Source organism: Vigna umbellata, chromosome 9 (assembly GCF_029865625.1).
Source record: "Vigna umbellata cultivar VRB3 chromosome 9, Vumbellata_1.0, whole genome shotgun sequence".
NCBI classification, from domain to species: Eukaryota; Viridiplantae; Streptophyta; class Magnoliopsida; order Fabales; family Fabaceae; genus Vigna; species Vigna umbellata.
This window is the reverse complement of record NC_142173.1, coordinates 7,290,395-7,317,151: the sequence shown is the minus strand read 5'-3', so window position 1 is coordinate 7,317,151 and position 26,757 is coordinate 7,290,395. Positions and strand designations below refer to the sequence as shown.

The window sequence follows — 26,757 nt, the reverse complement described above, 5'->3', positions numbered from 1 at the left end:
TTACTATTCACTGTAGCTGTACTACAATTACTATAGCTGTACTACAATTCCTTCATAAGCACATTCTGCTTTCTCTCTCACTGTGACGAAACTTTATTCTGACGAACCTACCTTTTGAAGGTTAGTTTTCGTTTTTGTTTTCATTTTGAAGAACTTTTTTGTTGAACTTGTTTGTTGTTTTTCTATTGAACTTGCTTGTTGTTGTTGTTTAGTTGAACTTGTGTGTTGTTGTTATTTGATTGAACTTGTTTGTTGTTGGTTATTATTGTTTGTTGTTGGTACTACACTACACGTTCATAGTTCATGCTTTATAAAATACCAAAAACTGAAATTTGTTGTTTTGTTGCTTTTTAGGTCTCGTAGAGTTGTAAAAAATAATCAAAATTAATTAAAAAAAACAAAAAAAAATCGATTAACATCGAATATTGACAAAATTCGACGTTAAGTTAACGCTGTATATTAACAAAATTCGAAGTTAATTTAACGTCAAATTTGTTAAATTCGATGTAAATTTAACGTCTCCTGATATGACGTCATTCACGAATTTGCCGTTAAAAGCCCAAAATATTCGACGTTGTACGTGATTTTTGTACTAGTGGCTGTTAAGTTTTCTCCAGTCATTTCCTCGGAGTTTAAAACTTCTAGTGCTAATTTCACACCTCTTCCTCCAGCTTCCTTCCCCTTTGGAAGGCCTTTAGAGCCACAGAAACCTCACACACTCACCAAACCTCCACTGAACCATTCATCAAACACTTGGCGTGCACTAGAAACATCCTTCACTCCTCCATTCCGCTGTGTCCATTCTGAGTTTGGGAGAGCTCTTACTTGAAGTGTGGAGTTGCTTTCCTCATCTTGGACCTAACATCATAATGAGCCTTTCTGTGTTCATCAGCATTCCACTCAGAAAAGTATTTAACCTTTGTCTTACCATTCTCAACCTTTGTTGGTTCAAAGTGGCGATTGATAATGGCATCCCACCCACCTTTTTCAACTGATTCCAAGAAGATTTTCATCTTGATCTTCCAAAAGGGATAATTTTCACCTACAAATAGTGGTGGTCTATTTGTAGATGCACCTTCTCCAAAGGTTCGAGACAAGCCTTATATCTCAAGCCATGAAGGGGGTCAATTGGATTAACCATTTTAAAATGATCTTTTTGAAAATCTTTATGAGTTATTTGCTTTTTTGAAATCAATAAACAAAAGATAATGAATCAATAAAAGAGAAAGAGTAAAGAAAGATCAACACAAACAATCTATATTGGTTCGACTATCACAAGCCTAGATCATGTCCTCCTTCAACAACCTGAGTTGAAGGTATTCCACTATAATTGATTGAGTATACAAAAATATATAGATACTCATCTCAATGCACTCCTCTCACCTCCCAAAATGAATATAGCAACCCAAGAGATGAACAATCCTCAATCTCTTACAATCCAAGAGCACTCACAACCCTTAACCGTTGGCCAACCTACACAGGAACACAATACAAAGATTGTCTATGAAGAACATGATCTCTAAGTCACACTCCTATAGTGTAGATCAAATCAAAACAACTTTAGCACACTTTATTGATAGAATCTTGATGCGAAATCAACCTTAGAAGCTTTGATTCTCCAAGAACACTTCTTGAAAGCACTTATAAGCAAAACTCAATGAAAATATTAGTATTTGAAAATGATAACGAATTCTTGTTTTGAAACAAGTCTCAAGACACATATATATAGGATTTTTCAAATCCTGATGCATTATAATCGATTAGGATTTTTATGTAATCTGTTAAGATTTTGCTTCTGTTTTAACAGATTATCCTGAGCATGTAATCGATCATTTAAGCACATAAGCCATATAATGATTTATTTGACCATTATAAAAGATCAGGCTATAAGTGCAAAGAATAGGACAATGTAAACTGATTTAATCGATTAGAAAACTTATGTAATCGATTATTTAAAAACTTAAGCAAATTGTCTATCCGGTTTCCATTTTCAACAGATTATCTAACTTATCTTGTATAATCGATTACTACAAAACAATTTGCCCCTATTAAGCTTACTAAGTGATCTGGTTAAATCTAACAGATTATATACCATGTTTATTGATCTGTTTTAAGCATGATTCATTTAACATTAATGAATTCAAATATCAAGCACAAATAAGATAAATATAAAACAATTGTTATGCCATTTGTTGTGAAAGAAACCATTAAACCAACATATAACGAGGTGTTAAAGCTCCCTCTATCAACCAAAATTGCTCTAAACTTTACATCTAAAACAATTTTTCATCCATAAGTTTATAAAGCTTTATGTCGTCTACTTGTAGTATGTTATACATCGTCTAACATTTCTTGAACGTTATACTTGAACAATGCATTAATTTCTGACAAGACATGTGATAAGATGTTTTGAACAAACCATATAAATTAACGTCTATAAACATTCAAAACATTTAATTCCATTTAATTCATGTATTGTAAAGTGCTACTTTGCTTATATACTTTGTCCTTGTTATCTCTACAGAATTGGAATACACAAAGGATTAATTCGAATATTTGCACACGTTGGAGAAAGACGTTGAGAAGAAGCAAAGAAAATTATGGAAATGTTTCTATTGAAGACTTCTGCTCTGACAAGCCATACAAGCTACTCTTCAACACAAACTCTGATAAAGCATTGCACCTCTACTGAAAAGACTGAAGTTTAACCTCCCACCTAAAGGCTATATGCTCTCCTAAAATCAACTTAGCATCCAATGGTCATTTCTCAAGAGAGCCTATATAAAAAAGATCAACTGAAGAGAAGAAAGAGTTTCTAGTAAGAAATGTAAAATAGAGAATAAGGGAAAAAGGAAGAGAGAGAAGTAAAGATAATAGTATGTTCAAGAATGATCATTAAAACACATAATATACTTTAGCTTAGTGCATTTATTGTTTGATGCATTTTAACTCAAGAAATATGATGAAGTTTGAACGAGTAAATGGAAGCATGCTCTAGCAAAAGAGAATGAGAATAGTAATGAGCAATAGTGGAAAAAAGAGCCATTATCATATATATATCTTGCTACTTCATCTCAAAGCCTACAATGATGGAAGCATTCAGAGGAGAAAATAGAAAAGAAGAAAATAAAGCCTTGCTGAAAATCTACTCTAAAGTTTGTCTCTGTGATCACGACATCTAACACAAATGCAAGAAGATAAAAAAGAAAAGTAGAGAGTGAGTAAAAATCAATGATTAGTTCTAAGCCTATATCGTCTTACGTCTTCAACCAGAAAGGAAAAGAGAAAGCAATTACAAGAATTTAGGAATGCTTTGTATTGATTAATCATCTTCTTAAAGAGAGTTATTTCCATATTGTAATCTTGTACACCAGAAGTGGCTATAATACTCCACAACAAAGAGTGGGTAAACTCGGACCAGATAACTATTTGTTTAGGAACATATCGTGGAGAGGCTAAACTCAGACTAATCGAGTTGACTAGGGGACCAAGAATTGAGTAAGAATACTTGTAACAAGGAGTAGGAAAACTCATACTAAACAATTGTATGGGTTGGATCTTGGAAAGGCTAAACTCGGAGTAGTAGTGTTGACTAGGGAATCATGAGTGTTGTAATAATACTTGCAACCAAGAGTGGGTTAAACTCGTGTAATCTTTGATAAGATTAATGGTTAAAAGTTCTTTATGTGATCATAGATAGGATAAAGAATGAAGAGAGTAAAAGGATTACAAGTGTGACTAAGGGAAATCATCTCCTTTCTTGGCTCCTTTATGCCTTTGTTGAAAAAGAGTAGAGTGGGTTAAACTTATGTAATCTTTGATAAGATTAATGGAACCCCTTAAGATTTCTTGATGTGATCATAAATAGGGAAAAGGATGAAGTGAATAAAAGGATTACAAGAAGCATGACTAAGGGAAATCATCTCATTTCTTGGCTCCTTTATGCGTTTTTTGAAAAAGAGTGGTGTAAGTTTCATGGCTTGTATTCTAGCCTTTAATAGTATAGATTATTTCTTTTGTTATTACTTTATCTTTTTTAAGAAGCTTATATATCCTTTTTCCCTTTAAAGTGCAAGCAATGTGGGACTTCACATCGTTTGGACTTAAAAGGAAAAGAAGAATAAATAAGTCTTCACTTAGTTGCTTGTAACACAGGTTATTTCTTGTACAACTTTAGTTTTGATCTTTAGGCAGGCTAGGTAGCTTATATACCATTAGGATGATGAAAAATTGAGTGATATGGGCCCTAAAACAGCCTTCGATGTGAGATATTCAGACTTTAGGCCTCCAAGTCCCACATCCGTTAGATCACTTAACCTTCTTCCTCTCCTAAACTTATATAAGCAACCTAAGGTCTCCTTTGTAACACACACTTTTCATTGGATGAAAATAAGAGCGATTTGCATTAAATTGCATTTCTTCTTTGAGATAACATCAATCTCTTAGTATGATTTTGGATCTTATCTTGTCACAAAAGCAAGTGGTGATCCTCCTTCCACTTATCTTGGATCCTTTCAAGTGGTGTGTCTTTAATTCGTAAGTTTCCTCTTCCTTTCTCTGTTTCATTTTTATTCTTTTAATTCAATTTATGTTTGTGCTTGTTTAGTTCTTAGTTTTCTTTCTGTCTAGGCATGTTGTAAGATCCTGGAAAATAAGGGTCTTAAAAGTAAAGTAGTTTTGAGACTTTAGTTTTTGGTTTGAAAATTAGTGTTCTTGAATGTACATTTTTTTAGAACATAATTGTTACTTTATTTCTTTTATTTTATTTATATTTTTGTCTAGGAGCAAAAGGATCTTTTACGTTTTATTAATTAGGTGCAATAAATTAAATAAGGGGGTGTAGGAAGTAAAAAAGTTTGAATTAAATAAAATAAAAGGCTAGAAAACATGAGATATAAGGGAATTAAAGATTTATATAGAGTTGGTTTAAAATATATATTATAATAAGAGATAAAATATTAAATATATAGTTGAGTTGATTTATAAATATTATGCTATAGACAAAGGGGCGAGTGGTGTTTAGAAATCCTAGAAACTCAAAATCAAAGGGAAAAACATAGGAGATAGACGTTTGGGAGAAAATAGAAACAGCAACAAAAAAACCCTTAGTGTAAAGGAAGATTGGTGGTGTTTTGGAAGTATAGATAAAGCCTTAGGATTGACCAAGGTATGATAAAGCTTACCTTTGTTTTATTGTTTTATTGTATGATGAATGTGGATATATTATGGATTTGCTTTAGGAGTACAATGAATGTCTTTTTGCATTTACTTAATTGCTAATTTAATTTGAATGCCTTATACCATGGATGATGCATATGTGTTGGTTGGTTCTTGATTTTTTTAGTAGACTTTATAAGCATAAATAAATTATATTTTTATCCTCTTGATGTAAGTATGATTTTTACGAATTTGAACTTTAAACTAATTGGAATTAGTATTCCTTTTATTAATGCTCACGACAAATTAAAAATTAGGGTTTCCATTTAATTCTAATTAAATTCAAAATTGAGGATTTGGGGTTTCTTTTAATCAGGGTGGCTTAGAATTAGGGTTCTATTATCAATTTTTTTTTCAAAAAAAAAAACTAAATCACTAAACAGAGTCTAAATCAACTTTTTTTTACTAAGCCATGTATATTTTTATTATTATTATTTATTCCAAAATATAAGGGAGGCTTGTATCAAAGAACCCAAATAAGGGCCAACCTTTGTTCCTTTTGAATAAAAAAACCTAGCTTTAGGGTCACACAAGATACTTGCTCATTCAGTCTTTTCTTTTTTCCCTTTAACGCGAGGAACCAGAAGCTTCATGCTGCTTTCCTTTTTGCCTTCTCGCAGACCACAACTTTGGGCTGATGTTCTACGAGCAAAGACAAAGACCTCATGCTGGCGAGAATTGACGACGCTAAGAAGGCACGACTCAGTTGGCGTTCTCGCTTTTGATGGCGAATAGCGGTGGAATTGCAAGGCCTTTATCGTGCAAGAGGACCCTCTTCTTCCATTTTTCCCTTTTTTCTCATTCTGGACAACATCATAAGGAAGGAGAGTTTTCGTTTTTCTCTTCCCCTTCGCTGTTCTGGTTGGGGTTTTTTGCAGGTAGGGTGCAAACATGCTTCTTGCGGTATGATGCATGTTGCAGCGGTGGCGCCTCCATGACGATTCGACTTTTGATGTCAAACTAGTGCGAGAGACCCTGTTGACGGTGCCATCGTGGTGGGGAAGAGCTGACCTAGTGTTTCGCTGTGTGGCGACCTTCATTCCTCAGCGCCCTCCAGCCATTAACATAGTGCGTCACATTGGGATGATGGTGGTTTCCTTGTCCTTATGTGGCAGAAAGGTATGCTCCTTAGCTGGATTGTAGGATTACTTAAACATATTTATAGGGAAGGCTACAAATTAGAGTGTAGGAGTGGCTACAGTTGGTGAGGTAGGGTACAAGAGTGTGACTGATTCTTTTCCATCATGGTGGTGTGATCATAATAGGGTTAATCGTGATGGAGGTACACTTGTTGATGAGTATGGTGATGATAGAGCATCAAGGAAATATTATGTCGGTAGTAATGGTATCAGGTGTTATAATTGGCGTAGGTGCTACTATGAGTATAGACTGTTAGTTTAGTTGTGTGATGTTAGTGAAAATCGAGGATTGAGGATAGATTATTGAGTATTAAGATATGTTTGATATATTTGTTATGTTTTTAGGATTAGGAATCCTGTTGTAATTACTTATGTGTATGAGGTGTTTAATTATCGTTGATATAATCAGAAGGTTTGTACCTTATTGTGTGATTGATTATGGGGGGATATAATCAGTATATATGAATATTTTTGTTATGATTGTCTTACCGGTAGCATACTCCATAGGTGCTTGTGTTTGTGTTTGTGAAAGGAATTATCGGTGACGATCGTATAATGTGTTATACATTAGTAGATAATGGTACAAATGTTCCAAAGGGCTAATTGACTTGAGAGAGGATGGGGAAAAACCTTGGGATTCAATTAAAGCTATTATGTTTTACAAGTTATTCTGGTTTTGTCTCAACATTCTTGACTTTTATCAAAGGTCATTCATCCTTATATGTGTAAACTCTTAGTCTTCTCCTCCATAATTGAAAGTGTGATGTCTATCAATTTCCACTCTACCTTCTTATCTATTTATGTTTTTGTTTACCCCTCGGCAAGTGTAACCGAATCGTATCAAGTAATAATCCTGGTAAGACCAAGTATCGTTTCCCAAGTGACTCAAGGCCTAGACACTTATGTGATTCATTGATTAATTAAGACTCGAGAAAAAATTGTTGTAAGTTTCGAATGCAAAAGGCTGAAAAGTAAATATGTATGCATATGGTGATTAATGGGCAAGAAGAAACAAAAGTGTGAATTGAAATATATGGATGAATATGTTGTTGGGGTTTATCAAGTTTATCTTTTCCACTCTCTTGTATTTAGGAATTCATCATTCTTTTCATTAATGTTAATGCCACTTTCTAAATTACTTTAAACCCGATTCCTCGACGAAGAAAGCCTAATCATAATCACTAGTTTACAATGTCTTGTCTCCCTAGGAATTAATCATGCATTATAATGAACATAAGCTTAAAGGCAACCAACCATCATACTCCTATGTCTAGGTTTGTAATATACTGTTGGGAGAGATTCCCCAGGTCTAGATTTCCTCGTACGTTCTCGTATCGACAAAACCAATAATCATGACATCGAATGAGTTAAACTATGCATGCTTTGAGCAAAGAGGAAAAACCCTAACTATTAATGAAATAAAGCATGTATCATATAAATGATCTTGAAGAACAAATTCCATGCAAGAGAGTTTCTAAAGATTTACATTGATTCCCCAACAACAAAATAAGTTTAGTTCACCATATTCATGGTGAAACTAGATGAAATACAATGGAAAAGTGAAAGATAGAACCCGAGAAAGTTGAGAAAGGAGCCTTAGCATCCAAAATCCTCCTCCAAGGGGTGAAAGAGAGTGTTTTTGCTTCGTCCCAACCAAAGATACAAACCCTAGAACGCCTAAAGCTTATATAATATTCTAAAAAATACAGAAAAGTTGGCCTAAGCCCAGAAAAGTGCCGCTCAATGGTAAATACCGCTCAGCGGTAGTAACGCGTGACACTTCTTCCCCTCAGCGGCTTTTCTCCCCTCAGCGGTGCAAACGGTTCTTGTAAGTGTCGCTCAACGGTAATTGGCGCTGAGCGGTACTTCTGTTTTCTCCTCTTTTGCACTTTTCTTGTCTTTTTCTGATTCCATATCTATCCCTTTTCACTTCTTTAATCAATTTCATCTAAAAACCTGCAAAAACAAGGCAATCAAGCATAAAACCTGTCCAACTCTATTATTTCCACTAATTCAACAAAATCATGAGTTCAAGCTAATTTCTAAGTCATAAAGGTTGTAATTGAAGTCAATTTTAAGTATAAAAATAACAGTTTTTCAACTGTTATCAGTTTTCATTTTAAACAATTTCCTAATTTTCTTTCTTATTAGCATTCCAACCTAGATAGATTTGTAAAACAAACCCACCATTTTGGATTCACGTTAGTGGGCCAACTAAAAGTAGAAAAATAGGAATAAAATAGTAGAAAAATTAAGAAAAGTGTTAATAAATGATGAAATAGGCCAACCAAAGGACCTTCTACGAGAAGTATGGCTAAGAAGATCCAAGAAGGGTTGGAAGCAACAAAGGCTACACCTTCATTTCTCAACATTTTCTCATGAGAAGCATTAAGTTTTGCCCAACAGCCTCAATAGCTTGCCCAAAAAATGGTCTCTCAGCAAGGACAAGTCAGACAACTTCCCACGCCGTAACACCCCAAATTCAAGGTGTCACAGGTTATTACAAAAATCGATAATTTTAAACTTTTCTCATAACAAAAAAACGTATTTTTAAAAAACCTTAATATTTAAACTTGCGGAAACAAATCAAATTTGCATAAATCCAAAAGCAAGATTCAATTTACATTATTAAAAAGGAATTTAAATAACCAAGTAATAGAAATAACTTCCAATTACATTGTCTCAAAAGTCTATACCAAAAGAACTTTTAAAGAAAACTCAAATCTTACCCACATCATCTCACAAATATATCATGTCTCTGAAACATTTGCAATATCATCTACTCACTTATAACACATTATACGATCATCGCCGTCAATATCCATCACAAACACAAACACAATCACAAACACATATGGGATAAGCTACCATTAAAAACAACCATAAAACAAAATACATACATAAAAATTTTATCAACCATAATCAAACCACCTCATACATAGAAGTATTAACAATAGGATTTATAATCCTCTAAACATAAACAAGAAAACAAAGGTAAGCTTCCTTATACCCCTCAAGAAAATTAAGAATATACCCACATTCATCATACAATAAACCAAAGGTAAGTTTTTCATACCTTGGCCAATACCAAGGCTTTACCTATACCCAGAGATCTTCAATGTAGTTGCACCTTACGTTTACTCTCTCTCTTTTTCTCTTACCTTCAAAGTTTATGTCTCATTTTCTTAATGGTCAAAGTTTCTATATGAATATAAGGTGTCTACTATAGTTACAACTATGTGTGGAATGAATTTTTCTTGCGTTGAATATACACATATGATACTCTATTTATAATAAAAACCCATAAAGAGTAATAACAACCAACTAAGATAAAGATATGATAAAAATTAATTTATCTTTAACTTAATTAATTTTGATAAGTCCCTAATATATTCTATCTTAATATTTTTATTCTAATTGATTATGATAAGTCCCTAAATAATGCATTATATTTTATTATTATTATCTAAGAATAATATCTAATTATATATAATAATATCTCAAGATATCTTTTAAAATATATAACAATATCTAATAATGACTTTTCTAATAATAATATCTCTTTTAATCCCCGAACCCACGATTATATCTCCTATCTTTTCTTAGCAAACTTTTAAAATGACAACTACCCAATCCTCTAAATGATTCACGTAATTTATTATTTTGCATGATTCTCCTTTCTCCACCCCCTTTTTAATTTCTGCACCTAATTAATAAAAGGTAATAGACTCTTTTGTCCCTAGGAAAAAATATGAATAACATCAAAGAAATAACCTGGCAATTATATTCTAACAAAGATGTACACACAAGAACACTAATTACCAAACAAAAACACCAAAATCTCAAGACTACTTTACAAAACGAGCCTTGTTTCACCCAACTAGCTTAAGCTCACCCAACGACATCATTCCTCCGCCCAACGATAGCGTTAATTCTAGAAGAGTCATGTTTTCTTTGCTTATTGTATATGTGTAATACACTAGAAAAACGTGCAACCACGTGGCTTATGATCCGTGACGCATGGATGATCATCAATCAGAGCTAATGGATGCTTATGGGGCTTGAATCCACTATGAATTTAGCACCCCACCCCTTCTTTTTGCTACTTTTGAATGCTTATTAATGGTATGTTGTAGAGATCACTCTAAAACCATAGGAAAACACTAGAAGAGGGTTGAATGGTGTTTTAAAACTATTTTTGTAATGTAGCATTTGACAAGTATTATAAAGTAAGTTGATCAATAGGGTTTACTTCGATGTTGTTCTTTTGCAAAGTTCGTGGAAAACATATTTTCAATAAAATAGTGTAGTGAGCACAAAGAAATGTGTTTCTTGATTTAGCATCTAGAAAATGATTTATAAATATCTTTTAGAAGAGTTGTGCAGACGCTAGGTTTTATAAGAAACTTAACCAAAAAAGATTTGTAAAATAAACCAATGAATGAAGAGTATTTTTATACTAGTTCACTCCAACTAAGCTACGTCCAATTCTCCCTCAAAAACTCTTGAGAGGTTCCACTACTAAGTATTATCACCACTTTTGGCTACAACGAGTATTAGCACCACTCCTTGTTACAACGAGTATTAGCACCACACCTGGTTACAACAAGTATTGACACCACTCCTTGTTACAACGAATATTAACATCACTCCTGGTTACACAGGTATTCTCACCACTTCTGGCTACAATGAGTATTCACACCACTCTTGGTTTCAACAAATCTACAACAGGATGTACAACAAGATTCAGATGAATAACTCGAGGATATATTAATACAAAGTAATGTGTAGATCTTGAAGGTGTTTCACTCTTTCTTTTCTCGAAAGTTTCAGACGATTGATGAACTATGAGCACATAGAGTGGAACGAGAAAATGTATTCACTTTGTTATCCTTCTTATTTTCTTCATAAGTCTGGTTATTTATAACTTTCTTGAAAATATGCCCATTGAGCGTTAAATTGACTTCTTGTGGATTAGGTTGATAGTCTTTTTAGATTCTAAGTCAAACTCGGGTCTATTTTGTAGTTGTACAGTGCTTTATCAAAGTTTTTCATTGATGCACAACTTGTATGGCTTGTCAAAGCAAAAGTATTCAATAGAAACATTCCTAGAATGTTCAGTAGTTCTCTCAAAGCCTTTATCCAACGTGTGCTTTGGTTTTGATTAATTCATTGTATATTTCTGACCTACATAACGAACGAGGACAAAGCATATAAGCAAATTGCACTTTGTAGTAGATGCATTAATGGACATTTAATGTTTTTGAATGTTTATATACGTAATTTACTCTTTCTTGTTCAAAAACATTTTATATTATGTCATGTCAATAATAAAAGCATTTGGTTTAATTCAACGTTCAAATATTGACAGACGATTCAAAACCTTTAGACGCTTGTGAGTGAAAAACATTCTTAAGATTTGTTTATTTGATCCCCTTTTCATTAGATTGTTTCTTCTATACGACATTTCTATTGATAAAATGTTTAAGACCACGTCTCATTGTTTTAGAGCTTATATTCATTAAACGATATCTTTATGTTAGATCTTTTTCTCTCATTAGCATTGATTAAATATACAATGTTTAGTTTTTTAGTATTTTGTTCTTATCAAGGATATATATATATATATATATATATATATATATATATATATGTTAATTTTAGTACATGAGAACTTATCATAATACTTTTGCATGTCTTTTTTAGACTATGCTTATTGAAGTTTATCTTTGTAAAACATATTTATACTTGATAGCTTCCCACACTTATTGGTTTACAAGATTCTTTTAAACATTTTTTCACTCATCACTTATTACTTTTATAATTTAAAAAATATATTTTTTTATATTTTGAATGGTTTAATTTAAGGATAATGATACTTTGACACCAAAATTTGACAAACTTTTGACATCGGACACGTCGATAAATCAATATTTTTATACTATTCACTTAGCTTTTTGTACTACATTTGATTAGGGAATTGTGCTTAATTGTCCAATATTTCCTCAATTTTGATATTTGGGCTTAATTTGACCAGTAATTCTTATTTTAATTAATTTGAATCATCTGAGGCTAATTATTTCCATTATTAATTGCAGAGAATTATTTGAAATATTATTTTGGGACATCAAGAGTTTTGCCACATCATTCTTCACTTGCCACTTTAGCATTTTCATTTAAATTAAATTGTAAATTAGTTTTTAGGAGTTTTTGGACATATTTGACTTTTTATTCATCAATTTTACTCATCAAAATACATCTTTGTATTTATCATTTTCCACACATAAACTTGTTACAACATCAAAATCTTGATGGTTAACTCACCATTTTTCCATTTTACTAAAGATTTCCATACAATCCATCAATTCATCCATCCAAAATTCATCAACCAACCAAAACACACAATTTTCGTATTTGATAAAAAGTAAGTTGAAACTCTCTTATTTTCCATCCCATTTCACAATCCAATCCATCAAAAACTTCATATACATGTATATCAACATGGTAGAACGAAAATCCACCATCAATCCAACATTTATTCATCAATTTTCACAACAAAGGTGTGTGGACATGATTATTAAATTTTTTAATAGGAAACATGTATTCAGAACAAAATCTACCTTCATGTGTAATAGTCATAACTAAACTCCCCACTTATTTGAACTATGGTACCAATGTTGTACTAAACCTACATTTCTTTTTTTTTGGAGTTCATTCTTTGACTTAGGATGTATGTTTTGTTCATGGCAGAGCATCCTTGGTGAAAATAAATGTGTGTGGACATGAGTATTAATTTTTTTAAGGTTTAATCCTTTAGTACATCCCTATTTATGTACGAATGTCTCAATTGGGTCCTCGTTTTTTAAAGTGTATCAAAATGGTCCTTAATTTTGAAAATTGATATCAATTGAGTCCTTTCCGTTAAGTTGGGTGGACGGCGTTAAAAAAATTGATGAGTGGATGCTGGGATGACGAACGAACGCTCGTCCACCAGCGGACGAACGCTCGTCGATCAGCGAACGAACGCTCGTCGACCACCGAACGAACGCTCGTCCAGTGTGGAACGAACGGTCGTCCGGCAGTAAGAGGTCGACGAGCGTTCGTTTTCTGGTGGACGAGCGTTCGTTCTCTGGTGGACGAGCGTTCGTTCGCTGGTGGACGAGCGTTCGTTCGTCATCTCAGCATCCACTCATGAATTTTTTTAACGCCGTCCATCCAACTTAACGGAAAGGACTCAATTGATATGAATTTTCAAAATTAAGGACCATTTTGATACACTTTAAAAAACGAGGACCCAATTGAGACATTCGTACTTAAATAGGGATGTACTAAAGGATTAAACCTTTTTTTAAATAGGAAACATGTATTCAAAACAAAGTCTACCTTCATGTGCAGAAGTCATAACTAAACTCCCCACTTTTTTGAATTATGGTACTAGTACTATACTGAACCTACATTTCTTGTTTTTGAAGTTCACTCTTTGACTTAGGATGTATCTTTTGCTCATGGTAAAGCATCCTTGGTGAAAATAAATGTGTGTTTTTCCTAAGTCAAACGAAATATAATAGAAAACCTAAGTCAAAATAACCCAACTATAACCAATAATCCAAAAAAATTCAAACTTTCCACCCAAAAACAACATAAACGCGAAAATGTTCAACAAAAATTCAAACCATAATTAACCATACCACGAGAAACAACCAAATAACAAAACAAACCCTAAATGCCCAAATTTTTTTAGAAAACTTAAACCCACCGAACACAAACAATGCATTATCGAAACGAACATTAAAAAGCTTCAAAAACCACCTCCAATGGCTGTTTCGGGGTAAGTACGCTCCAAACAGCGGAATAGCGGTGCATATACAGTTCCGGTCAATGGTGACACTCCGACGACTTTCAAACTCCATCAACGCCAGTGACCCTTGTGGGCAGATCGAAGCTTGTCGGTTGGTGGGAAGGAGAACAATTTTGTACAATGCTCTTACGCAAATGACCTTTTTTTTAAATGCATCCAAATGAATCTCGCATTTCAAAACCCCTCCAACATTTCATTTTTCACCTCATTTTGAATTTTTTTTAAACATTATACACATGAACCAATTGGCTTACGGCACGTATCCTGTGTCAAAAGTTTGTCAAATTTTGGTGTTAAAGTATCGTTATCCATTTAAAACATAAAAGATAAAATTGAAATTTTAAAAATATAAAAGTATATAAAGAAACGCCTTGTAACTCACGAGTGGGCCACTGCGTAGGCTTAACCTGTTAACCCGAAGCCCAACTCGTAGACCGTTCCATATATTTATAACACAAACCGTTACTCCATATCTCTAAAAAAAAAAAAAAATACAAACACCATCCTTCAAATTGTTCTCTTTCATTTCTTCTCTCACTAACTAAGCTAAACATAAGCAAAAGTCTCCAGAACCTTGAAAAAAATGCAGCCTTACCAGAACCCTCCCGCACTGGATTCCGACCCGCAGCTGCCCCAAATCAAAATCCACCATCCCTCTTCCCCTCGCCACCCCTCCCCTGCGGCCGCTACCCCCACGCCCACCGCTGGCGCGCGCCGCAAAATCGGCGTGGCCGTGGACCTCTCCGACGAGAGCGCCTACGCGGTGCGCTGGGCCGTGCAGCACTACATCCGCCCCGGTGACGCCGTGATCCTGCTCCACGTCAGCCCTACGAACGTACTCTTTGGCGCCGATTGGGGCTCTATCGACCTCTCTATAAACACCGATCCGAATTCTGACGAGGAGGCCGTCAACGCCGTCAACAACAACGACCACACCACCAAGCGCAAGCTCGAGGACGACTTCGATGCGTTCACGGCGTCAAAGGCCGCGGATCTCGCCAAACCGTTAAGGGAAGTGCAGATTCCGTACAAGATCCACATCGTGAAGGACCACGACATGAAGGAGAGACTGTGTTTGGAGGTGGAGAGGCTCGGGCTGAGCGCGGTCATCATGGGGAGCCGCGGGTTTGGTGCTGTGAGACGCGGGAGCGATGGGAGGCTCGGGAGTGTGAGTGATTACTGTGTGCATCACTGTGTTTGTCCTGTGGTTGTTGTGCGTTATCCTGATGATGTTGCTGCGACGGCTGAGGCGGTTGTGGCGGTGAAGGAGGTGGATGAGGGCGAGGCGGTGATCCAGTCCCACAAGAAAGGTTAGGGGCTTTCAGCTTCTTCATTAGTCGAGTTTGTCTTCACGGCTTCAAACTGCGTTTTTTCTTTTGAATACATTAATTAACTACTGCGGTAGGGTTGAAATTTGTTGGAAATTTTGGGATATGTTGGCTGTTGTAGCAAAAAGTGAAAGAGCCTAATGCCATAAGCATTCACTATAGTCTTATGGAGCTGTGCTTTCTAATCTGATTTCTTTCTTTCTCCCAGTTCCTATTATTTAATCCCGTATCTCTTAGCTTAACTGACGTATCCCTTATCTCTTATCTTAACTGACCCGTTTTATCGGTTTTATTCATGGAAGTGTTGCTTGACTCGTAAGATTGCTGCCCTATATTCTTTTCACGTGGGGATGGTTGCCAAGGGTCTCAGGATTCTCTTCACGTAGGGATGGTTGACACGGCACTTGGAGTCAACTCTAGAGGGCGATATTCACCAAACGACTGAATAGACTGGCATTTCACCGTTAATACTATTCATAGGTCATGTCATCCTAAGGATAGACATAGAGAGCAAAAGTGGCAAAAGTGTTGGTAAATACAACTCAGGTCAAGTTGGTCTAAGGATACACAGAGAGCAAAAGTGTTGGTATTTCGGCATCCTCCGATAGTATAGTATAGTATAGATCACGTCAGTAGGTCATGTTGGCCTAAGGATAGACAGAGAGACCAAAATTGTTGGTATTTTGGCATCCAAACAATGTGTCATACTAGACTGTTCACAACCCCAAGCTCAAGTTTTTCAAAGAGTAAAGCCTACGGAGATGACATGCCTACCCAAACATCATCTCTTTCACATCAATAAACACTCCTGTAAAAGGGCATTTTGGGTTATTGCTTTTTCTTTTCCTCTCGATTGTTGCAGCCAGTGCAACACTTTTTTGAGTTGTCGCGTTTAAAGTAAAGACTTCTTGGCCATGTCGTCTCTAGTATGAGTTCTTGCTTTTAGGCTCTACATTTTGAAAAACCTTGAGCCAAAGGTATGGTTCATCTAGTATGTGACGTGTTGTTCAGTTGTTGAAATACTGACACTTTTCATTTGTATGTCGGTCCTTAGGTTGACCTGATCCATGAGTAGTATTAACATTGAAACGTTTGTTCTTAGTCTACTTTTGAGCATAGCGCGAAACCCCATGATATGTGGTTTTCAATTGTTTGGCTAGTATTGACTTCTAGAGTTGACTCCAAGAACAATGCTGTTTATTATTGAATCATCCGTACGTGATGCAAATATAGGGCACACATGAGGTTCAATTAATACATTGCAATCTTATGAGTCAAACAACACTACCTTGAAGAAACAGATGAAGAAACAGATGAAGAAACAGGGCAGTTAAGATAGAGGATGCGTTCTCCCTCGACATAGAGGGATTACACAATAGGGACAAGGAAAATCAAATTAGAAAACATAGTTCCATTACCAATAGTGAGTGCTTCCAGCATTAGGCATTTTTAGCTTTTGCTAGAATAGTCATTTAGCTACAAACTACCATACATGATAAGTTTGTTAATTTTTACACCAATTCCTTGAAAGTTGTATCTATCATGATTTCGATTGATTGTTGGTGTTTTACACTATCCATGCATAGAAATTACACTCTGAACATAAACTAATTGTGTTGAAATACATACTTATTACCTAATATATCAGGTAACAAATAGCATTTGAAAACTTACAAGATTATGTTGGGTCACATTAGGTCCTATCTTTGTCTTCATCCATGTGACTATACCATCTCTTCATTGCAATGCAACAAAGATATTAAATAGTGAATTTCAATTGAAATTCAAAAAACAGTGCCATGCCAATTGAGAGAAAAATTCCAAGATGAAAACATGTAGTGATTTTACTTGGTTCTTTGGCTATGATATATACGTTCTTTTTCTTTCTTAATAAGTTAATCTAAAACATGTGGTGGTGCCCTCATGGGCTGGCACAGTCCTCTCTAGGTCTATCTTATTTAATTGAAGTGAATTGACTCATAAAGTATGGGGTGAGTTTGCACATTCCTCTCTAGGTCTATCTTGTCTAATCGAAGTCAACTGACTCACATGGAATACGGGGTTAGTTTTCACCGAGCTGATCGCTTGAGTCTATAGGCTACCTCTCCTATCCGCTTCTCTACAAGGTATACTTTCTTCTTCCTTCAGACCGAGCCAAGCCTTTAGTTTAAGTAGGTTTGGGCTAGGTCGTTGCACTCCTTGTCTTGGTACAAAAGTAGGTTGATGGGTGAGCCTCCTACTATTACAATTGTGTAGGGCGTTAAAGGTTATTGCCCTGTGGCCAACTGGAACGGGGTAAAGTTCGACACAAAGGTCATTGGTTGTTAGTTTATAGCAACATTGAGCTACATCTAACAACTTGTAAGAATGTGAATGCCATGGACAAAGAAAACCATGGGGAACCCTTGGACTTTGTATACTTGAGATTGAAACAAAAAAATATATTTCTAGAGGGCCTAAGAGATCCCTCTCACTATCTTCTATTTATAATGAAAATACAAGAGTACATGGAATAGTAAAGGACTGCACTAGACACCTGGGTGTAGAACTAGCTACGATTAATAAATATTCTAATAGACTACACCCTGTTTAGGCTAAATGATGATACATAGATACAATTATTCTAACACTCCCCCTCAAGCTGGAGCATACAAATTGTATTTACCAGGTTGGAAAAAATAAACTCAATCAGAGGTCCCTTTAAAGACTTGGTCAACACATCTACGAGTTGGTCATTTGATCCAACAAATCCGGTACATATTTCTTTTGTCATCAACTTTTCACAAACAAAATGACAATCAATTTCTATATGTTTCATTCTCTCGTGAAATACTGAATTTGATGCAATCTGGAGAGCAACTTAATTATTGCAATACATCTTTATGGTCTGGATGTCATAGAAGCTAAACTCTTGAAGGAACTGCTTTACCTATATAAGTTCACATGCTAGTAATGCCATTGTCCTATATTCAGCTTCAATGGTTGATCGAGCCACTGCATTTTGTTTTTTGCTTTTTCATGAAATAATGTTTCCTTGTAATAGTGAGATAAATTAATTTTTCAACCAGCCTCGTATATATCTCTAGATCAGATAATAACTCACCTTCTGTCGTTAATTTTTGATTCGGGACTATAGGACTGTTGACCGGTCTATAATCAATCATGCTTGTTTCTTGTAAAATATCAAGAGCATACTTCCTTTGGGAGATTACAACTTCATCTTTTGAATCAACTACTTCAATGCCTAAGAAGTATTTGAGACTTTCAAGATCCTTGGTTTGAAAATGTCTACACAAGTACTTCTTCAGTTGAGATATTCCAATAGTATTGTTTTTTGTAATGACTATATCATCAACATATACTATTAAGTAAACACATTTTCCAAGAGATTTATGACAGTAAAATACCGAATGATTTACTCCAGTTTGTTTTAGACCAAATTTTTGAATAATAGAGCTGAATTTTCCAAACCAAGCACGTGGTGATTGCTTGAGGCCATATAAACATCAATGGAATTTGTAGACCATACCAGACTCTCCTTGAGCAACAAACCCAAGAGGTTGCTCCATATAAACTTCTTCCTTAAGATTGCTGTGGAGGAAAGCATTTTTTATATCCAATTTATGAAGTGGCCAGTGACGAATCGTTGCCATTGCAAAGAAGTGACAAATGGTAGTCATCTTGGTCAGGGAGAGAAAGTGTCACAGTAATCAAGGCCATAAACCTGAGTTTACCCTTTTGCAACTAATTGGGCTTTAAGCTGATTAAGTTCACCATTAGGGCCAACTTTAATTGCATACACCTATTGACAACTAACAACCTTTTTGCCCGGGGGAAGGGGCACAAGCTCTTAAGTATTACTATGGTCAAGAACATGCATTTTAGCAATCATGGCTTGTCGCCATTCAGGATGATCAAGTGTTTCTTTCACATTTTTGGATATAACAACAAAAGACAATGAAGATAAAAAAGAATAATAGGAGGGCAACAATTTTGATAGCTAAGAAAATTATAAATGGGATCAGGGTTTTGAGTGAAACAAGTACCTTTTCTGAGGGCAATGGGCCAACCTGAATCATCTACACCAGGATGCGTAGTAGGAAGTGACATTGGAGAAAAATCTGGAGTAGGAGATTCACCACATTTTGGAGGAAGTGGACTATCCATTGGGGTCTTGTGTCAGAGGATATCAATATGTGGAGAGGAGGGTTCAGGAGGACTTTGATCAAGACTTAGACTGATAAAGACATTAGAGATATTGGACTCAACCACTGGAATAGGAAGGACCTATTGGAGGATATGGACATCTTGAACAAATGGAGAGAAGAAGGAGTCTTTCAAATAATGTAACATTGACATACATGTAGTACTTTTTGGTTTCAGGAGAATAACACTAGTACCCTTTTTGAAGTTGAGAATAGTCAAAGAAGACACATTTGATAACACGAGCGAAAACTTGTCTAGCTCTCGAGACTCATGAACAAAACATACACAGCCAAAACCTTGAGGAGAGGTGTGAAAGAGATGATCATTTGGAAAGAGAATGGAGAAAGAGACTTTATGATTGAGAGAGGAGGAGGGCATCCTATTCATAGGAAAACATGTTAAGGTGGCATCCCCTAGTGATGAACAAAAATATGGGCATCAACTAAAAGGGTATGTGATGTAATATATTATGGGAACTCAAGATTGCAAAAAAAAGAGGAAGAAAAATATTCTTTGGCATTGTCACTTAAGATTTGGATTACTTGACCAAATTGGTTCTTAATTTTATTTAAAAAAGATGTGAAAATGGGTAACAATTCAGAACGAACTTTCGTTAGACAAACCCAAGTACATCTGGAATATTCATCAACAAACGTAATAAAATATCTAAAACCAAGAGAGGAGACACAACTAGTTCCCTAGATATCATAATGGATAATAGAAAAACTAGAATTACACATTGATTGAGATCTTTTAGGAAAGGTAGATCTAACATGTTTTCCTAGTTAACATGACCTACATTCTAAGGTTTGGAGACCACTAAGTTTGGAACACATCTTTTTCAATTTGGAGAAATGAGAATGGCCATATGGATCATGTAACATTTTAAGACTAAGAGCGACAACACATGATACCAATGGACGAGATCCAAAAATGGCATAATCCTCGGCTTCATATCCTTCACGAATTTGTCTCCTCGAGCCACGCTCCTGCACAACAAAAGATTTGGAATTGAAAGTTATTAAACAATTTAATATTTTGGTTAATTGGCTTAAGGAAATTAAATTTAAGGGACAATTAAGGACAAAAAGGACAAATTTCAAATCTAGAGAGGGAGACAGGGAGACTTGAATGACAACCTTTGAGCAAGTTTTGGATCCATTTGCAAAGGTGATGAAATGAGGTTTTTCTTTAGAGGAAAGGGTTGAGAACAAGGAGGTATTACCATAGATGTGATCAAAAGCACCCGAGTCAATTATCCATGAATTTGGACCTTTAATGGATTGAGAAATGCAAGTTGTGGATGTACTTGGAGATTGAGATGTTTGTGTAAAGCTGTTGGTAGTTTCAGCCTTAGAGATATTAGCTGTTTTTGAGGGAAATCCATGCAAGGAGTAGTAGTTTTCTTGGGTGTGACCCAATCCTTTATAGTATGGGCACTGCGGACGAATCCAGCCTCCAAGTCTTCCTCTTCTTGTGTGGCAACCATGATAGATGATTCCATTGGTTCATAGTCTTCATGAGATTGAGGCATCGGGACAAGAAAGAAGGCGTGTGGTCAAGGTTTCCATGGAGGGATCTCATGATTGGTTAGAAGTTGATCTTTGATATGATCAAAGTTTGGATGTAGAACACGAAGGATCATCAACATGTAATATTTGTCAAGCTTCTTCTTGATGTCCTCTGAATATTCGACTTCTAAGAACATTCTCAGCTCTTCGACAGTTACTTGGACTTCAGTCATGAAGGAAACTATATCATGGTCTTCCATTTTGAGACATGCAAGCTTGTTTGTCGTATCATAGAGATGTTGAATATCACTAGCATAGATGTTGAGTTTTCTTCTAAAAAGAGTGACATGTTTTGAAATCTCTAAAGAGATATCAGAAGTCGAGGTTCCACAAATTGACACAACAGGGCATATAATTGGAAATTTGCTTGTTTCCATTGTTCATCTTTTTCACCAGGCATCTGACTTCCATCTTGTTTTAGGTGATCATAATGTTCTTGGCCAAGGAACCACATTTCAACAACAATAGACCACGATAAATAATTTTTTTCATTTATCTTTTGGGAAGTGATTGAGGGACTTCTGGGGAATGAAAGTGTGGAAATGATGAAATGTAATATTTGTTTATCTTAGGAGGTGCCTAACTTGTGTTAGGGTGCCTAACTTGTCTTAAGGAGGTGCCTAACTAGTGTTAGGTAGTGCCTAACTATTAGGTTCATAACTCTATAAATATGTAGTATGTTGTAATAAATTTAAAAGAAAGAAATATAGATTTCATTTTATTTCATGTTTTACACTAGAAAGAACACATCCAAACCCATTTATGAAAAAAAAGGTGGTGAGGGGAAATCACAACAACAAGCAACCAGAAAACCCTAGGGGTTTTCTTCAAGGGGAGTTTCTGGACTTCACCAAAGTATAGTTTTGAGGGGCAGAACAGAGAGAGGAAGGTCCGACGACAGCTGTGGAGGTGGTGCGGTGGCGTTTCGATGAGCAGAAGGCGGTGTGTGGAGGTGAATTGGACTTTGGCATTGGCGTGGTTTGTCGTCGCGTGGAGAGATGAACCAGATTTGATAGTTGCTGGACGAAATTGTGACGGTGGACAGCGACGAAACAGCAGAGAAGAATGGTTGATAGTGCTGGATGGCTACAAACTACAGTGGGCAGTTGTAGATAGAGGTAGATAGTAGCAAAACAACGTCGGACAATGGCGAACAACAACAAACGGTTCCATAAAGTTGTGGACAGTAATGACAAGTGTTGACAAAGGATACAAGATACAAACCAGAGCGTGATTGACCCTCTCTGATATCAACTTGAGATTGAAACAAACAAAGATATTTCTAGAGGGCTTAAGAGATCCCTCTCATTATCTTATATTTATAATGAAAATATAAGAGTACATGAAATAGTAAAAGATTGCACTAGACATCTAGGTGCAGTACTAGGTATGACTAATAAATGTGCCGATTCATTTTTTGTGGTGGTTCAACCATGGTCAAAACAATGTTGTTAGCTTTGAGCTTGGTGGCAGTGGTGGCGTACTTAGGCACGAGGTCCTAGTAGTGGCCACATCAAGGGACATAGAACTCGACGAAGACAAAGTGGTTTTTCTCAATAATTATGGTGAAGTTGTACACCTTATGTTAAGAGGTGGATTTTAAGTCTAACTCAACCCTACAAAAATAACTTGTAAGGTGAGGTTTGCACTCAGTTATATATTATATATTGATCTTATCTTTAGTCGATGTAGGACTTCCAACACTTTTCCTCACCTTGAGGTCTTATGCGTGAAAGAATGGATGGTCTAATAATGGTTTGATTGTGAGTGGAATAATAGATCGAACAAACATCAAATTTTTCTAGGATAGACTCTAAACTCATGGCTTTGATTCTATGTTAAAAAGTGAATTTTAAGTCTAATTCAACCCTACAAAACTGGTTTGTAAGGTGACGTTTGCACCCATTTATATATTATGAGTTGGTCTTAGCTCTAGTTGATGTAAGACTTTCAATACCTTCAAAGAGGCCCATTGAATGCCTTCTCTGGTGAGGAGTTCAGAGAAGTTGTTGTAGTTGATTTTGTCTTAGTTATTGTTGTAGTTTTTTGGGATTAAGGAAGTGGACGTTATACGAATAGGTAGCAATGTCATCGGGTTGCTTAAGGAAGATACATTTGGAGAGGGTTTGTTGGAGATAGAGAGGGAGTGGTAGGAGACAAGAAGAAGAGTGGTAAGGGAGAGCGAAACGAGGATTCGTTTGAGTTAACATTGTGGATGAGTTGAAGATATATGGAATATGGGAGAAATTAGAGTTAGTGAAGTGAATGAAATCACTGAGTTGTTAGCCTTTGACTAACATCTCTATCTCCATCTTTCTTTTCACTGCCTTTCATTTAAGGACATGATGCCATATGATAGAATGCAATATATATTTTATTTCAATAGATTACTTTATTATAAAAATTCAAATTAGAAAACAGTTCCATTACCACTTGTTAATGCTTTTGGCATTGAGCTCATTTAGCTTTTGCTAGAACATTGGCAAACATGCTCTGTTTTTATTGTTAGATTAATTTTATTAGAACAAACAAATTTTGGTAAGTCCTTGCACCTCTTGTTTAACATGTCTTTGTGGTGATTGATTTTTAGCTTTTAATAAAGTTTTGAGGTTTTCAATAATTTTTAATCAATAATGTAGTATACGCTGGAGTGTTATGCCAAAACCATTTTCTTGATATTGTCTGAAAATGTGGACAAATGTCGGTCATAGTTGCAATCTTGAAGACCTAATAAAATGAAACGCCAAACTTTGACATTTAAACCTTGCTATATTCATGGTGTAAACATTGCTTATTGGAATTAGCTAGGTTTTAGAAGAGGTTTGTGACCATGAGTTATGTGGCAACGTCATTGTTTTGGATTCTCTCATTGGTTTGCGATGGTATTCTTTTGTTTGCGATGTATGGCCATGTGTTTAGAATTTTGGAATATAGTTGATGTTATTATTGTGATGTTATGGATTGATGTGATATCTTGGTGATCTAGTTGGATAAACTGATGGCAAGTGCATCTTGATTAGGGTTGTAATAGGCTATCAGGTTGTGTTTTTGGTTGGGCCACTTGGGATTGGAGGGGATATTGTGAGTTCTATCATCTTGTTGTAATGCAAAGAAATGGGTTGGATTTTGGTTGATGGAGTTTTAGACTACGAAGCTCCCACATGCCAAAAAAGTGGCGTTTTTGTGTCGAAAGAATGTCAGGATACAGACACGCAACAAAGAGTGCACGACAATGTATTGGATAAATTTTTTGGGCTAGACACGGCCATGCTCTTGGACCCGCCGAAGATGATGCAGTCCTGTTCTTTGACACGACGAGACATGCCGGAGAAGATACATTAGGACACAAGAATAAAATTTAATTGAAAAAAGAAAAGGAAATCAGAAACGTGAATAGTGCTGGGCATGTGAAAAACGCAATGAAATAAAGAAGAAAAAGCAAGCACAAAGAACTGTGAAAGGAACAAGAACGAAGGAAGAAGAAGAGGCATGTGCAAACGTTTCTACAATGGGGCAGAGGCTTCTCGAAATGATAAAGCCTTTCTAAAATGCTTGGTAGTACACTTTTTAAAATGCCCCTTTTCACTGAAATTATTATTTTAATTTAAAATTAAAATATATTTTATTATTTTACTTATTCTTTCTTTTTAATTTAAATTTAAATATAATTTGTTGTATAATTATTGTTATATTATCTGTTTTTTATTTGAATTATATGTTTTTATTTTATTTTTAAATCATAAATGTAAAATATAATTTTTATAATCTATTTTTTAAATGATAAATTAAAGTCTTGGTAATAATAAATATTATAAAAAGATAAATTAATTTTTATTTAAAAAATAAATCTTAAAAATAACATTTTTTATACTAATCATATACTTAAAGTATAATAACTAGTACATAATTAGTATATAATTAGTATATTTTAATTTATATTGTCGTGTCTTTGTTTTACAGTTTTTCCATTTAGTCGTATTCTGTATTCTGTGGCTACGCACGTACGTGCTTCATAGGTTTTAGATGATAACTTAGGGATTGAGGGGGTTTCTCTTTTGAATCATTGAGCGGATTGTTTTAGTCCTTGTTAGAAGTTAGGAGTGAGTTGCTTCCTTGCCATGGTTCCAGCATCAGTGTGGATAGTGTTTCAAGATGTGAGTCTGATTGTTGATAAACTATTCTAATGGTGTGGATGTGTTTATGATAGGCACAAAGACACTGATAGGAAGTGAAATGTATGCTATAGAAGAAAATTATTAATAAAAAGTAGTTAGGGGGACTTTTATGTAAAGGATGAAAACTGGGTAGTTTCTATTAATATGAATATTTAATGTATCTCTGGGGTTGAATGTTGATTCAGTTGATTTATTTCTATCAAAAATTCATTGTAAATATGCTTTGGTTTTTTTGAGTTCTTCTAATAGATCATCATGATTTGTATGTTCCACTTATTTAAAATAGTCACATCTGCACTTGATTTCACTATGTTTGATTGTCGATATTTGGTTTTCTTCATTGACTTGCAATTGATTTATGCTGTTTGTGAAATTGAAAATTAACTTCATATTTGTTTGTTGCTTTGGGCAGAGGATTAGTCGGAGACAACTCATCACTTCATCCGTGTCTCTGAAGGTATGCGCTTGGCTTCTTTTTGTCCGTACTTTGTGCATTTTGATGCAAAAGAATTTTGTTTTAAAATTGTCATGCGATGGGGTCAAGCCCATTATTCTTTCGTTTGTTCATTTTGTTTAGGCTCGAAGTGCTTGTTGTTAACAATTTCTGATACTGTTTTTTGTTTAACTTTCATATGGACTATCTCCATAAATATCATGGATCTTAATTCCGCCCTTGTGATATTGTTTTTCACTGGATTACAGAATGGTTCTGATCCGAAGGGATATAGGTGGAAATGGTTGTAGAGTGCTCTCTTTCTCTTCCTGTCAGGTTGTACTTTGAGCATTTCCTGTGGAAAGATTATGGGTGATTTTGTATGGCTTGATCTGGGATCCTTTAGGCTTTGGAATAATGTTTTTTGTTCCGAAGTGGTATATACTTTCACGTAGATGTACAAGTTTGCCTGTGACTGCTTTTGGAGTTATTTTCCCATTCTGTATGCTGTGGGAAATCGGATTATCGTTATGTGACCACTTGTTTAGATAATTTTATAGAGCTATGTTGATGGAACCATGACTCTTTTATTTTGGGCATGTCAACATGTTAGACATATGAATTGAGGTAAAATAATGTTGATAACGAATTGAATTTTATTATTCTGAATGTATAACATTAAAGAAATAAATTAGAATTGGTGAATTAGAGTTTAGACGTGGTTGATCAATCAACCATTAACTTTTGCTAGTATAAAATACACCTTATTTTCAAAATTGAAAATCAGTCATTTTGTGCGTTGACATTTAATTGGAATTATTTTTTAGTTA

At 35.1% G+C, this 26,757-nt stretch overlaps 1 protein-coding gene across 1 annotated transcript; it reads left to right on the top strand.

The window, feature by feature from the left end:
* Positions 1-14,686: 14,686 nt before the first annotated feature.
* On the top strand, positions 14,687-26,503 carry LOC124840629 (universal stress protein PHOS34-like). The gene is made up of 3 exons (XM_047316715.2): positions 14,687-15,524; positions 25,907-25,951; positions 26,197-26,503. The coding sequence occupies exons 1-2, from the start codon at positions 14,798-14,800 to the stop codon at positions 25,912-25,914; spliced, it is 735 nt and encodes a 244-aa protein (XP_047172671.1). The 5' UTR covers positions 14,687-14,797; the 3' UTR covers positions 25,915-25,951; positions 26,197-26,503.
* The last annotated feature ends 254 nt before the right edge of the window (positions 26,504-26,757 follow it).

What these genes read in the sequence shown, in the direction of transcription:
- LOC124840629 (XM_047316715.2), top strand. Translation starts at nt 14,798, where the DNA reads ATGCAGCCTTACCAGAACCCTCCCGCACTGGATTCCGACCCGCAGCTG.